The sequence below is a fragment of the Hylobates moloch genome, unplaced genomic scaffold, assembly GCF_009828535.3.
Source record: "Hylobates moloch isolate HMO894 unplaced genomic scaffold, HMol_V3 SCAFFOLD_17, whole genome shotgun sequence".
In the NCBI taxonomy this organism is placed as follows: Eukaryota; Metazoa; Chordata; class Mammalia; order Primates; family Hylobatidae; genus Hylobates; species Hylobates moloch.
In genome coordinates, this window is record NW_026652292.1 from 33,580,155 (window position 1) to 33,596,210 (window position 16,056).

Below are 16,056 nucleotides of genomic sequence, written 5' to 3' on the forward strand. Positions count from 1 at the left end.
GGAGTCTCGTTCTGTCGCCCAGGCTGGAGAGCAGTGGTGTGATTTCGACTCACTGCAACCTCTGCCTCCCGGGTTCAAGCCAGTCTCCCGCCTCAGCCTCCTGAGTAGCTGGGATTACAGACGCACACCATCACACCAGCTAATTTTTGTATTTTTACTAGAGACAGGGTTTCACCATGTTGGTCAGGCTGGTCTCAAACTCCTGACCTCGTGATCCGCCCGCCTCAGCCTCCCAAAGTGCTGGGATTACAGGCATGAGCCACTGTGCCCAGCATTTTTTTTTTTTTTTTGGAGACAGTTTCACTCTTGTTGCCCAGGCTGGAGTGCAACAGTGCAATCTCAGCTCACCACAACCTCCACCTCTGGGGTTCAAGCGATTCTCTTGCCTCAGCCTCTTGAGTAGCTGGGATTACAGGCATGCACCACCACAACTGGCTAATTTTACAAAATCCAATTTAGTAGAGACAGGGTTTCTCCATGTTGGTCAGGATGGTCTCCAACTCCTGAACTCAGGAGTTGGCCTCCCAAAGTGCGTTAGCCACCATGCCCAGCCTACTAATTTCAAATTATACTACAAGGCTATAGTAGCCAAAACAGCATGGTACTGGTATAAAAACAGCACACAGATAAATGTAACAGAATACAGAACCCAGAAATAAAGCCACATACCTACAACCAACTGATCTTCAGCAAAGTTGATAAAAATATACACTGGGGAAAGGACATCCTATTCAATAAAAATAGTGCTGGGAAAATCGGATAGACGTGCAGAAGAATGAAACTGGACCCATACCTCTCATCATATACAAAAATTAACTCAAGATGGATTAAAGACCTAAACATAAGGCCTGAAACTATAAAAATCCTAGAAGAAAACCTAGGAAAAACTCTTCTGGACATTGGGCTAGGGAAAGAATTTATGACCGCATCCTCAAAAGCAAACACAACAAAAATAGACAAATGAGAATCAATTAACGTAAAAAGCTTCTGCACAGCAAAAGACACAATTGAAGTAAAAAGACAACCTACAGAATGGAAGAAAATATTTGCAAACTATGCATCTGACAAAGGGCTAATATCTAGGATCTATGAGAAACTAAGACAACTCAACAAGCAAAAAAAAAAAAAAAAAAAAACCTCATTAAAAACTGGGCAAAGGACATAAACAGACATTTCTCAAAAGACATACAATCAGCCAATAAACATATGAAAAAATGCTCAACATCACTAATCATCAGAGAAATGCAAATTAAAACCACAATGAGATAACATACCAGTCAGAATAGCTATTACTAAAAAGTCAAAAAACAACATGTTGGCAAGTATGTAGAGGAAAGGAAACATGTTTCTCGTGGGAACATGAGAAAAGGAAACAAACATGATTGGTGGGAACACAAATTAGTACAATCATTATGGTACAGAGATTTCTCAAAGAACCAAAATAGGAACTACCATTCAATCTAGTAATCCCACTATTGGGTATATACCCAAAGGGAAAGAAATCATTATATCAAAAAGATACTCGCACTCATATGTTTATCACATCACTATTCACAATAGCAAAGATAGGGAATCAACAGAACCATCTATCAACAAAGGATTGGATAAAGAAAATGTGGTGTGTGTATATATATGTATCATGGAATGCTACTCTGCCATAAAACAAATGAAATCATGTCTTTTGCAGTAACGTGGATGGAACTGGAGGTCATTATCCTAGGTAAAATCACTCAGAAACAGAAAGTCAAATACTACATATTCTAACTTATAAGTAGGGACTAAACAATGGGTACACATGGACATACAGAGTGGAATAATAGGCATTGGAGACTACTAAAAGACGGGAGCGGAGTGAGGGTTGAAAAATTATCTATTGGGTACAACGTTCACTATTAACACTAAAAGCCCAGACTTCACCACTACACAACATATGCATGTAAGAAATATGCACCTATAGTCAGGCACGGTGGCTTACGCCTGTAATCCGAGCATTTCGGAAGCCCAAGGTAGGTGGATCACGAGGTCAGGAGATCGAGACCATCCTGGCTAACACGGTGAAACCCCATCTCTACTAAAAAAATACAAAAAAATTATCCGGGTGTGGTGGCGGGCGCCTTTAATCCCAGCTACTCCGGAGGCTGAGGCAGGAGAATGGCGTGAACCCGGGAGGCAGAGCTTGCAGTGAGCCGAGATCACACCACTGCACTCCAGCCTGGGTGACAGAGTGAGACTCCATCTCAAAAAAAAAAAAAAAAAGTATTTAAGGCCTTCCTTATATAAAGCAACTTTTAGGCTGGGCATGGTGGCTCAGGCCTGTAATCCCAGCACTTTAGGAGGCCAAGGTGGGAGGATCACTTAAGGCCAGAAGTTCAAGACCAGCGTGATCAACATAGCAAGACTCTGTCTCTACAAAAAACTTTAAAAAAAATTAGCCATATACAGTGACATACACCTGTAGTCCCAGCTACTCAGAAGGATGAGGAAGGAAGGACTGTTTGAGCCCAGGAGTTCAATGCTGCGGCGAGCTATGATCACACCACTACACTCCAGCTTGGGCAACAAGTAAGACCCCTTTTTTTTTTTTTGAGACAGAGTCTCCCTCTGTCATCCAGGCTGGAGTGCAGTAGTGCAATCTCAGCTCACGGCAACCTCCGCCTCCTGGGTTCAAGCAATTCTTGTGCCTCAGCCTCTCAAGTAGCTGGGACTACAGGCACATGCCACCACACTTGGCTAATTTTTTTTGTATTTTTTTTAGTAGAGATGGGGTTTCACCATTTTGGCCAGGCTGGTCTCAAACTCCTGACCTCAGGTGATCCACCCACCTCGGCCTCCCAAAGTGCTGGGATTACAGGCGTGAGCCACAATGCCCGGCCTTTTATTTATTTATTTTTTTTTTGAGACGCAGTCTTGCTCTGTTGCTCAGACTGGAGTGCAGTGGCAAGATCATAGTTCACTGCAGCCTCTATCACCCAGGCTCAGGTGATACCCCCTATCTCAGCCTCTCAAGTAGCTGGGACTACCAGTGTCCACCACCATGCTCGGCTAATTTTATTTTTTAGTAAAGATGAGGTCTCATTATGTTGCCCAGGCTGGTCTCAAACTCCTGAGCTCAAGTGATCCTCCCACCTTGGTTTCCCAAAGTGTTAGAATTACAGGTGAGCTACCATACCTGACAGAGACCCATCACTTTTAAAAGAAAAAAAAGACAGACAAAAGACTTCTTACCTAATAAGTGTAGCTGGAACTACGGGACTCTTGTTACTACATCCTTTAAGGCTACCACAGAGAGTAACAAAATTCAGTGTGTTTATAAATAATACCTGAGTTGCCTAGAAAGGAAAAAAAAGACAAGAAAACTATTAAAATTATTTTACTGTAACCATTATTTATAATTCTGGTGACATAGAGATCTATTATTATATTAATAAACTAGCGAGTATTTCCTAACTGGCAAGGCAATATTGACCCATGGTAGCCTTTGCTCTTTTATGTTCCACCTTAAGAACATTAGTTATCACAATGCTCTTCTTTCCTCTTCTTCCTTTATTCTTTTTTCATTTCTGAAAGCCAAGTTTTGAAAGTTATGGCATCTAATTTAAAGAACTTTACCAATCCACAATGTCAAGTTGGATTAAACACCACCAACTTAAAGAATATAAAGTAGGCTGGGCACAGTGGCTCACACCTGTAATCCCAGCACTTTGGGAGGCTGAGGTGGGAGAACTGCTTGAGCTCAGGAATTCAAGACCAGCCTGGGCAATATGGCAAAACCCCATCTCTACCAAAAAAAATACAAAAATTAGCCAGGCATGGTGGTATAAGCCTGTGGCCTCAGCTGCTTGGGAGACTGAGGTGACAGGATCACTTGAGCCTGGGAGGTCGAGGCTACAGCAAGCCATGATCACACCACTGCACTCCAGCCTAGGCAACAGACGGAGACCCTGTCAAAAAAAAAAACAAAAAACAAAAACAGAAAGAAAAAAATGGATACAAAGGAGTATTTAGAAAAAGAAAAATCTCAAAACTGGAATAAACTCCTTCTTTTATAGATTACTTTCTAAGACGGATATTTACTGACCTTGGGGTCTTTCTGATTAAGAGTTACTGCCAGGGTAAGGCCATCTCTTGAAAAGGCAGAAATTAGAGCTCCTCTTGACTTTACTGATTCACATTTAGGAATTAAATTGCAGAGATGACAGTCTTGTTGAGCCCAGTGAATATGGTATGGCAATGATCTAAAAAAGTAATGAAATAATTGAAAACAAAAGGTTTAGTAACTTTTAAATTTATATATAGTTCATTACAAAAACTAAAGGATCCATCCAAATTCCTACATGTGCACATGTACTTAGGGAATATTTTAGAGACTATGTTAATCCGTTGTGTTGCTGTAAAGGAATGCCTGAGACTGAGTAATTTATAAAGAAAAGGGGTTGGCTGGGCACGGTAGCTCACGCCTGTAATCCCAGCACTTTAGGAGGCAGAGACGGGTGGATCACTTGACGCCAGGAGTCTGAGACCAGCCTGGCCAACATGGTGAAATCCTGTCTCTGCTAAAAACACAAAATTAGCTGGGTGTGGTGGTGCACACCTGTAATCCAAGCTATTCGGGAGGCTGAGGCAGAAGAATTGCTTGAACCCGGGAGGCGGAGGTTGCAGTGAGCCAAGATCATGCCACTGCACTCCAGCCTGGGCGACAGAGTGAGACTCCATATCAAAAAAAAAAGAAAGAAAGAAAGAAAGAGAAGGGGTTCATTCAGGCTCACGGTTCTGCAGGCTGTGAAGCATGGCATCAGCATCTCCTCGGATTCTTGTGAGGGCTTCAGGAAGCTTATAACCATGGCAGAAAGGAAAGGGGGAGCAGCATTTTCCCAAGAGAGGGAGCAAGGGAGAGAAGGAGGAGATTCCAGGCTCTTTTAAACAACCAGATCTCCCGTGAACTCAGAGCAAGAACTCATTACTGTAAGCAGAACACCAAGCCATTCATGAGGGATCTGCCCCCTTGACCCAGACATCTCCCACCAGGCCCCACCTCCAACATTCCAATATTAAGGATTATTTTCAACACGAGACTTGGAGGGGATGAACATCCAAACTATATCAGAGACCTTTCAGAAGTCTGCGCACAAAAGAGCAGCTGCAGATTAGCTAAATAAATTGAATATCAGAGTTCTGTTAGTAGAGTCATGTTTTTATATGCAACCCCAAATATATTATACCTGCTTCCACTAAAAGTTTGGATAAACATATTTCTATATAATGCCAAACATTTTTACAGGAATTTTAAAAGTAGGTCAGGAGTTCAAGACCAGCCTGGCCAATATGGTGAAACCCCATCTCTACTAAAAATACAAAAATTAGCCAGCCGTGGGGGTGCACACCTGTAGTGTCAGCTAGTCGGGAGGCTGAGGCAGAAGAATCGCTTGAACCCGGGAGGCAGAGGTTGCAGTGAGCCGAGATCGCGCCACTGCACTCCAGCCTGGGCAACAGAGTGAGACTCTGTCTCAAAAAAATAATAATAAAATAAAAAATAAAATGTAGAGAAGGCCAGGCATGGTGGCTAATGCCTGTAATCCTAGCACTTTGGGAGGCCAAGGCGGGCAGATCATTTGAGATCAGGAGTTCGAGACCAGCCTGGCCAACATGGTGAAACCCCATCTTTACTAAAAATACAAAAAATTAGCTGGGTGTGTTGGCGCACGCCCATAATCCCAGCTACTCGGGAGGCTGAGACAGGAGAATCGCTTGAACCTGGGAGGCAGAAGTTGCAGTGAGCCAAGATTGCACCACCACACTCCAACCTGGGAGACAGAGCAAGACTCTATCTCAAAAATAAATAAATAGACAGACAGATAGACAGATAGAAGACGGAAACTTTTGGGATAGTATCAATGTTCTACAGTTGATCCAAGTGATATATATATTTCAAACAGTTGTATATATTTCTCAAAGTCTATCTAGTTGTACACTTAAGACTTGTTCATCTTATTTTATTTATTTATTTATTTTCCAGACAGGGTCTCACTCTGTCACCCAGGCTGGAGTGCAGTGGCACGATTTGAACTCACTGCAACCATGACCTCCTGGGCTTCAGTGATCCTCCCACCTCAGCCTCCCAAGCAGCCGGGACTATAGGCATGCACCACCATGCTCAGGTAATTTTTTTTATATTTTGTGTAGAGATGGGATTTTGCCATGTTGTCCAGGCTGGTCTTGAAGTCCTGGGCTCAAGTGATCCTCCTGCCTCGGCCTCCCAGAGTGCTGGGATTACAGGCATCCACCATCACACTCAGCCAAGATTTGTTCATTTTCCTTCATGTAAGTTATACCTTAATATAAAATATAAAAATAAAACAGAAAAACAAAAATAACAATCACCCCATTTTACTCAATCTTACTTAGGCATTGTAAGAAAATAATGCATATTTTCGACTGGGTGAGGTGGCTCATGCCTGTAATTCCAGCACTTTGGGAGGCTGAGGTAGGCGGATCACAAAGGTCAGGAGTTCAAGACCAGCCTGACTAACATGGTGAAACCCCGTCTCTACTAAAAATACAAAAAGTTAGCCGGGCCTGGTGGCGGGCACCTGTAGTCCCAGCTACTCGGGAGGCTGAGGCAGGAGAATCACTTGAACCCAGGAGGCAGAGGTTACAGTGAGCCAAGATTGCACCACTGCACTCCAGCCTGGGCGACAGAGTGAGATTCCATCTCAAAAAAAAAAAAAAAAAAAAAAGCATATTTTCTATTTTATTAGGCTTTTTAGAATAAAACTATTTTTAAATAAAAGAACACTTAAGCATTTAAAAGGTACAATAGCAAATCAAAATAGTTATGTCCCTTTTAAATTTCAATTGAATTATTTTCCAAAATAGTTACTTTTATAGTCTTAGACAAGTAAAACCATAGCTTGTCTTATCTTTTACAAATTCTCACTTCAAAGAAGAGAAACAAGACAAAACAAGATAAACTTTCTGGATTAAACATTTAGAAATAAGAGGGGAAGAAGTGATTTGTAAAGCCTCAGAAATTGAAACTCACAATAACATTTACAAATTTTATTACATGCATATGGATCAAAAGATAATAATGTTTAAAAAGGGATAGAAAATATGGGGCCGGGTATGATGGCTCATGCCTGTAATCCCAGCACTTTGGGAGGCCAAGGCAGGAGGACTGCTTGAGCCCAGGAGTGCAAGAACTTGTCTGTTAAAAAAAAAAAAATTAGCCATGCATGGTGGCACACACCTACAGTCACAGGTACTCAGGAGGCTGAGCTATGATTGTGCCACTACCCCCCAATCTGGGTGACACAGCAAGACCCTGCCTCCAAAAGAAAAAAAAATCAGTAAGAAAAGGAAGAAGAAAACATTTACCTCACCTTATAGATGTAAATACATTCTCATGCCACCGAATTGCTAGAAATGTTAACTTCAGGCATTCCCCAGAATAAAAAGTAAATGAACACAGGCAGCAGTCTCCAAATAACTGTAGATAAATTTAATATACTTTAGTATAATATTAATCTGAAAAATAAATCAAGATACTAAAATATATATATATATATACCTCATCATAAACCAGTAAAAAATATTGAGATCTTGCTTATACTTTTTATTCTTAACATTAAGCTTAAGACTAAGTAATTTTTTTCTGAGCCAGAGGCAGGTCTCAAATGGGTAATCAGGTTGTAGTTTATGCTCTTAAGAAAATACTGACATTTATTGTGACTACAACTGAAAATATTCTTACATATTTATTTTTCTCCTTTTATACTTTTATACTATTTAAATTAGCACACCACCTTGAGAGTGGGGAGAGGGGACAATAAAACTTTAAAATGCAATTTCTAACAATAGTGGTTTGGATAATAAAATGCTGGTCCATACATACAAAGAATACCAAGCAGATATTTTAAATATGTTTTGGTTTTTTAAGTTCATGAATCTGTTATTTCCCAGTTAAATGGCATATTTAGTATCATCAATTCTAGCTTGTTAAATTACCAAACAAGCTCTCTCTATATATATTATACATATAATATATACATATATAATACATATATATAATATATAATATATACATATATAATACATATATAATATATAATATATACATATAATATATAATATATACAAAATATAATATATATAAAGTATATACAATATATACATATATAACATATAATATATATTATATACATATATATATATTATATATTATACTTTTTTTTTTTTGAGACAGAGTTTCACTCTTGTTGCCCAGGCTGGAGTGTAATGGCATGATCTTGGCTCACTGCAACCTCCACCTCCCGGGTTCAAGCAATTCTCCTGTCTCAGCCTCCTGAGTAGCTGGGATTACAGGCATGCGCCACCATGCCTGGATAATTTTGTACTTTTAGCAGAGACGGCGTTTCTCCATGTTGGTCAGGCTGGTCTCGAACTCTCGACCTCAGGTGATCCACCCGCCTCAGCCTCCCAAAGTGCTGGGAATACAGGCGTGAGGCACCGTGCCTGGCATAACAAGCTATATTTTTAAATCAAGGATAGAGAAAAGGAGTTCTAAGTTAAAACTACTTTCAATAAACACTTTTAAAAAATGTGACCCAAGAAATATAAAAATATCTTTTCCATAAAAGAATTTCACAATTACTATGAAAATTTATGATGACTAAAGATATATAGTTATACCATTACATACTCTGCTAATCTGCTTCACAGATAGAGTCTGAGACTGATTTTACCTCATTTTTTATAAAAACAGCATTCACTACAGCTTCTTTATCTTCGGTGGAAGGCAGGAGAACTGCTTCTTCAGGTATGACCTGGGACCACCGACCCGCCAATGAAAGGCTTTTAGAAGATAAGATATTCTTTAATTCCAAATATTCCCAAAGAAATATGCATCCAGAAGGTGTTATGAGCACAATTCTTTTCCCATTTCCAGATACATACAAGTACGGTCTCAAAGAGCTTGCTAAAAAAGTAACAAAAAAAGTAATTAAGCCTCCGAAGTCTGAATTCCCCCCAAGAAAGTACATAATTTATGTATTCTTACAATAAAAAAAACAAATAATGTTACCATTCAGGATGTCAAAACTAAGGCACTAGCAAAAAATTAAAAATACAATCCAGGCACGGCAGCTCATGCCTGTAATCTCAGCACTTTGGGAAGCTTACGGAGACAGATCGCTTGAGCCCAAGAGGTCAAAGCTGCAGTGAGCTATGATCATGCCACTATACTTCAGCCTCAGTGACAGAACAAGATCCTGTCTCTAAAAAAGAAAAAAAAGGCCAGGTGGATCATGAGGTCAGGAGATCAAGACTATCCTGACTAACACGGTGAAACCCCGTCTCTACTAAAAATACAAAAAAATTAGCCAGGCGTGGTGGCGGGCGCCTGTAGTCCCAGCTACTCAGGAGGCTAAAGCAGGAGAATGGCATGGACCCAGGAGGTGGAGCTTGCAGTGAGCCGAGATCGCGCCACTGCACTCCAGCCTGGGCGACAGAGCGAGACTCCGTCTCAAATAAAAAAAAAAGAAAAAGAAAAAAAAAGTACAAAAAATAGCAACATTTATCAAGTATTTATTATGTGATATTAGAAACCTATTATTATCACAGAAATGTTAGGCATGCCAGAATTTTCTTCTTCAAGTCTCAGTATCACAGATAAACATAACCAAAACTATATATATATATATATATATATATATACACACAGATATACATATGCACATATACAGAAATACATTTTCAAGACAGTAACAGAAAAATGTTTCATCCTCTTTTCCTATTTTTCCTAGTTAAACCAATTTAAACAAATAAAAAATTCCCACCGACTGTAGCTTTGATCATTTCCTTAGGCTTTTCAGTTGTTGGTATAGTTTTCAAACAATCTTGATCTTTGTTCCAAAGGAAAAGCTCTCCTGTAGTTAGTACCCCAGCCAGCCAGGCATCTGTTTCCAAAAATGAAATGCAATACTTACAATCTAATATTTCCTTTAACATCACCCTAAGTTATTAAAAAATATAGTTTTAGCCATTTGAAAATATCAGTACTACTTAACCATTACTGGACGTTGTTAGGACAATAACATCCTTCAAGAAAGGCTGCAGACTAGGAATTTTCTTCTTTATCTTTCCTGATAGCAAATTAATTTCATTTATGAATTTATCATCCAAAAGAAAAACGGCTTCTTTTTCCTAAGAGAAGAAACATGTGAAGGACTCGAGAGGTGCCAGAAATTAATCCAACTTACTGACTAAATAAATTATCCCAGAAATCAAAGCGACATTTAAGAAAGATTATCCATTTGTACCCCAAATCATAAAATGAACATTAAGCTTAATACTCTATAGTAACCTGAACATTTTGAATTGTTTTAAAATACCTCGTTAGAATTAATAGGTAAGGTTACCTAATAGTTGTATTTCAATTTCTTTGAAGTGTAAAATTATAGGAGTGTCTTCTAATTCTGCTAGCCAAAACTGGCTTATCTACTTTTTAATCTTTTTTTTTTTTTTTTTTAAGAGCTGAGGTCTCACTTTGTTGCCCAGCCTTAAGTGGAGTAGATATTTACAGGCACTATCCCACTACAAATAAGCATGAGAGTTTTGACCTGGCCCATTTCTGACCTGGACCAGTTCACCATTCTTAGGCAACCTGATGGTTACCCCAGCCCCTTGATCTCAGGAGGTCATCATATTGCTACCGAATTTGGTGCAGACACCTAATCGGTATAGCACACTGCAGCCCAGAACTCCTGGGCTCAAGTGATCCTCTTGCCTTAGCCTCCTGAGTAGCTGGGGCCACAGGTGCATACCACTGTACCTGACTCTCATCAATTTTAACAGTGGTATGAGCAAGTTTTTAAATTATTTACTTAGATTTATTTTAATCTAATATATAGCTTCTGAAATTCATAAATCCATGACTCTGCTCATTTTTTATTACCTAGAAAAAGTAGGCTGTTTTGAGTTAACTTTGTTTTCATATATTCTAAGGCAGTGATTTTCAAGGTATAACTGAGCCAGCAGCATCAGCAACACCTCAGAAGTGAGGAGTTCAAGACCAGCCTGACCAACATGGTGAAACCCCTAGTCTCTACTAAAAATACAAAAATTAGCTGGGCATGGTGGCATGCGTCTGTAATCCCAGCTATTCAGGAGGCAATCGCTTGAACCTGGGAGGCTGAGGTTGCAGTGAGCCAAGAGGATGCCACTGCGCTCCAGCCTGGGCAACAGAGCGAGACTCCATCTCAAGAAATAAAAATTAAAAAAACACAAAATATCCAACCCTACCACAGACCTAATTAACTGAAAACTTTGGGAACAGGGGCCCAGCAATCTGTGTTTTAACCACCTCTCCAGATAGTTCTGATAGTTTGAGAACTCCTGTTCCAGGGGAGTTAGTGGTATAATTTCTCACAGGAAATTTAACACTTTATTTCAATAATCATCACAAATAAAGTAGGGTTGCCTACTTTCCCTAAGTGGGGAATCTATGCCATATATTATGAATGGCATTCCTGGATTACTAACATACTGTGGCCCATTTCTTCCATCCTAGTTTCCACGAACACTTCATAGCGCAATCATGAAAACCACAATAGGAGGGAACACTCCATTAACTGTTCCAGTAAAGGAAAGCTCAGGACATTAAATATTCCGTTTTGATATATGCCATCTCAACTTAACTTAAACTTGACTTAAACATAATATGAAAAAAAAGTTTAAGTAAAAATCTTCTAAAGAAACCACTTAACATTCTGGAAAAGCTAACTTGCTCATTATAATAAAAGCAAAACACACACAAAACCCTGTTCAGTGTGCAGGTAGGTGATCCTCCTGTAGATCTTCCTCCAGTAGATGATGTTTTATTTATTTAAGATCATAGAACACTCCTATATACAGGCAAAACACACCTATAACATATATAAAACTGGTATTGCATGAATAAAGAAAAACCTACCTTTCCCAACCAGGAGACACGTGGCCATGGTTTTTTCTGCTTAATACCTGTTGATGTCAAGATTTCTAATCTTATCTCCATGTTTGTTAAGCTATCGATGACCAATTAAGTAAAACAGTCTCAAGATTCTGTAAACAAATAATAGTAATAAAATAAATGATCCATAATATTCACTGGGCATTTTTTTTGAGACAGAGTTTCATTCTGTTGCCCCGGCTGGAGTGCAGTGGTGCGATCTCAGCTCACTGCAACCTCCACCTCCCGGATTCAAGTGATTCTCCTGCGTTAGCCTCCCGAGTAGCTGGGACTACAAGCGTGTGCCACCACGCCTGGCTAATTTTTTTTTTTTTTTTTTTTTAAGTAGAGATGGGGTTTCACCATGTTGGCCAGGCTGGTCTCAAACTCCTGACTTCAAGTGATCCATCCACTTCATCCTCCCAAAGTGCTAGGATAACAGGCATGATCCACTGCGCATGGACCACTGAAGATCTTAACTGACAATTTTCATAAAGTTTTGATTTATATTTTATTTCTGAGTTGAAGTTTTGCTCTTGTCGCCCAGACTGGAGTGCAGTGGCGCGATCTCGGCTCACTGCAACCTCCGCCTCCTGGGTTCAAGCGATTATCTTGCCTCAGCCTCCCGAGTATCTGGGATTACAGGCATGCACCACCACACTGGGCTAATTTTTTTGTATTTTTAGTAGAAACCGGGTTTCACCATGTTGGCCAGGCTGGTCTCAAACCCCTGACCTTGGGTGATCCGCCCGACTCAGCCTCCCAAAGTGCTGGGGTTACAGGCGTGATCCACTGTGCCCGGCCAAAATAGCTGGGTTTGTTTTTTTTTTAAATAAAATAGCTTTAAAAGAAAAACTACTCAGAGACAGCACACAAAGATCTATCAAGATGCTAGCTATCAGCCAGCATGGAGGCTGAGATGGGAAGATCGCTTGAGGACAGGAGAGTTCGAGGCTGCAGTGAACTGTGATTGCGCCTGTGGGAGCCACTGCACTCCAGCGTGGGCAACGCAGCGAAGACTCTGGCTCAAAAATAAATAAATAAAATTACAAATAAAATAAATTCTTTCAAAAGGGTTAGCCAAATGCAAGAGGAACGCCGGCATTAGAAAAGCATCATTTGCAGCTTCTAATGAAATAACAAATCCAGTCAATAGTATCAGTGCTGCTAAAATTACTGAGTGAAAAAAGACAGGAAACTTTATGCACTGACACGCCCTAAATCCATTAGTCAATCTTAAAATTGCTAACAGTGAGGAAAACTGACGTTCTATTCCTCCAGATCCTGCTCGAGAAGCTGGGGGGCTTGGGTCTGGTGCCCAGGTGTGGCCCGAGCCTGGCACCGCCCACGCCGGCCCGGCGACCCCGGCCCCTCGGGGCTCCCGCGCTCCGTCAGCAGGCGACGCTGGGAGGCTGGGGTAGGCCCAGAGCGAGGACGGCCCCGGACTGGGTAGTGGGAATGTACCAGGGCCGGGTGCGGCGGGAGACGGCCCAGGAGGCGGGAGGTCGCGGACCTGCCCGACAGAAGAGTAGATGAGGGGAGACCGAGGACGCCCGGGTCCGGGGAGCGTACGAGGAGGCCAGGGTCGCGGGGTAAGGAATTCGCGGGCAGTTACCTCCGCCAGGGGCAGGGCCCGGCCAGTCAGGCGCGAGAAGGCTCGGCGAGGCCGACTGCGCGGGGTGAAGACGCCAGGCCGACGGCTGCGGGCCCTACCGCCGGCCCTGACGCGAGCTTGCGTCCTGGCGACGGCGGAGGGCGGGCAGGGGGCGCGGGCGCTGCCACGGCGCCTGCTCAGAGCCGGCCGGGAACGCCGCGGGCGAGCCTCCCCCCTCTTCCGCCCCTCTGGCCCTGCTCTCAGGCCTCTGCCCGGGCCCTGTAAGCTGCCAGCCGCGCCCGCCTCCGCGCTCCTCGCCCCTCCTCCCGCACGCTCCCCTCCTCAGCGGCCGCCGGGCCCCCTCAGTTCACTTCTCCCACTTCACGCGTTCCTCGGACGCTCCTCGTTTGAGCGCACAGGCATTGGGCGGGGCTTCGCGGGGGAGCCGCTTAATAACAGACAAACCCGGAACTCAAGGGCTGCCCGTTCCTAGCGGGGACCCTGCACAGACCCGAAAATAAGGGGTTTTGCTCTGCCCTCCCCAGTTCACGTGGGCACTTTGGACCACTGAAGAAGGCATTTTCCGAACTCACTGTCCTAAAGACTTATTTTCCGCACTGTTTTCGCCTCCTTCGCCCCTGTTCTCGTGACTGACAGGTGCAGGGGTCACAAGCGGGCAGCCCGAGAGCTCTGCTCACCTGGAAAAGCATTTTTGTGTAGCTTAAATGTAAAGGCCGCAGGCAGTGGCCTGTTGTCCTCCTCCACCTGCGCGCATCTTCACTCTTTTATGTGACTGGCCTGTTTTTGAAGGCAGGACCTTGTCACCCTTGGCTAGGCCAGGTATGTTCTGCACCGAAAATGGCCCTGCCCTCTGCATTGGATAGCTAGCTCTTAGGCTGATTTATTTTAGCAAATAAGCGTTACAGGGTAGGAGGACTTCTGGCTGCATCAGAACCACAATTACCCCTGTGTCTCTGGGTGGGATAAGTGGCAGCTGGCATTCTGTCAGCTCGGCCCCACTTATCTCAGAGGTTATAGATCTGAGGTGGTTTAGATCCACCCCCAAATCACGAACATTTTACATAAGCCGTGCTAGAGTTATCATAAAAGTCTCACACAGAAAAGTTTGGAAATTGAGAAGTCCTAACCTATTCCCACAATTCTGTGTTCCCATTTTTAGGTCTTAAGATATGAAAACAATGGGATAACTGAGGCTGATTTTGCTGTGCGGCCATTAGACCTAGAAGTATTGGTGTGATTCTGGAGTTGATTGCTCCACACGTTTATTTATTTATTTTCCTTTTTTTCCCTCCTCTTCCTCCTCCTCTATTCTTTAAAAACGTATGGAAATGTATCCGGCAATGTTTACTGTAAAAAATAATGTATGGAAATGACTACAATTTGCTAAAATAAAAATCATTGAGCACTTATGTGTGCCAGACACTATGCTAGGTATAAAGAGGGGAAGATGATGTTGTCCCTATTCAAAAGAGAGTCACACACACAAGTTACAGTGCAGTCATAAATACCATGATCACAGTATGCGCAGGTCCATTTTCTCTATCTGGGCGATGGGAAGGTTCAAAACTAAGCTAGGTTTTGAATGAGGAATAGTTTCATTTTGAAGCACATCCATTTTGCTATGCCTCTAGTGAACAATTGCTATCTAGTGAACAATTTATATGCATGGTTCAGGAGCTCGATGGGAGGCTTGAGAACACAGAATGTGTAAAATAAGCATCAGTCTCCCTTTCACCCTGCTCTGCACTTTTTAAGGGTCATCTCTCTTTAGTATATATTGGTAAGAGATTTTATGGAGGATACCAATTCTTTTTTTTTTTTTTTTTTTGAGACAGAGTCTCACATTGTCGCCCAGGGTGGAGTGCAGTTGCACGATCTCCGCTCACTGCAACCTCCGCCTCCCGGGTTCAAGCGATTCTCCTGCCTCAGCCTCCCAAGTAGCTGGGATTACAGGCACCCGCCACCACGCCCAGCTAATTTTCATATTTTTAGTAGGGATAGGGTTTCACTATATTGGCCAGGCTGATCTTGAACTCCTGACCTCGTGATTCACCTGCCTCGGTCTCCCAAAGTGCTGGGATTACAGGCGTGAGCCACTGTGGCCTGCCAGCATACCAATTCTTATGAGAGAATGTCAGGGGTAGAAGAGATCCAAGGGAATGGTTGACCAGGTAAAAAACTGATAAAGGTCAAATAGAAATAAGCCTGAGAATTGCCCTATCAGATTTAGTGTTTAGTAGGTATAGTTATAGTGCCAGATATATAATAATTGAGTTCCTTTTGAAAGCATATAGGAAAATCAAATCTGATTAGCCTAAGTAACAGAGGTGATTTATTATAATGATTCTGGGGTATCTGACGGATTGTAGATATTCTCTCTAGGGTGCTCCTATCCAATATAAATTTCTGTAATGATGAAAATGTTCTATGTCTGCTCTGTCTTAATATGGTAACCATT

At 42.1% G+C, this 16,056-nt stretch overlaps 1 protein-coding gene across 1 annotated transcript in view; it reads right to left on the reverse strand.

Moving 5' to 3' along the window:
- Positions 1-13,704, reverse strand: part of CPLANE1 (ciliogenesis and planar polarity effector complex subunit 1) — a 147,668-nt gene extending 133,964 nt beyond the window's left edge. The window contains exons 1-8 of the mRNA XM_058430104.1: positions 13,599-13,704; positions 11,969-12,096; positions 10,065-10,200; positions 9,834-9,953; positions 8,742-8,974; positions 7,380-7,486; positions 4,079-4,235; positions 3,226-3,329 (exon numbers count right to left, since the gene is read on the reverse strand). Of these exons, the coding sequence (XP_058286087.1) occupies positions 3,226-3,329; positions 4,079-4,235; positions 7,380-7,486; positions 8,742-8,974; positions 9,834-9,953; positions 10,065-10,200; positions 11,969-12,049 (938 nt within the window). The 5' untranslated portion in view covers positions 12,050-12,096; positions 13,599-13,704. The remainder of the gene's footprint in view (positions 1-3,225; positions 3,330-4,078; positions 4,236-7,379; positions 7,487-8,741; positions 8,975-9,833; positions 9,954-10,064; positions 10,201-11,968; positions 12,097-13,598) is intronic.
- Positions 13,705-16,056: the final 2,352 nt, after the last annotated feature.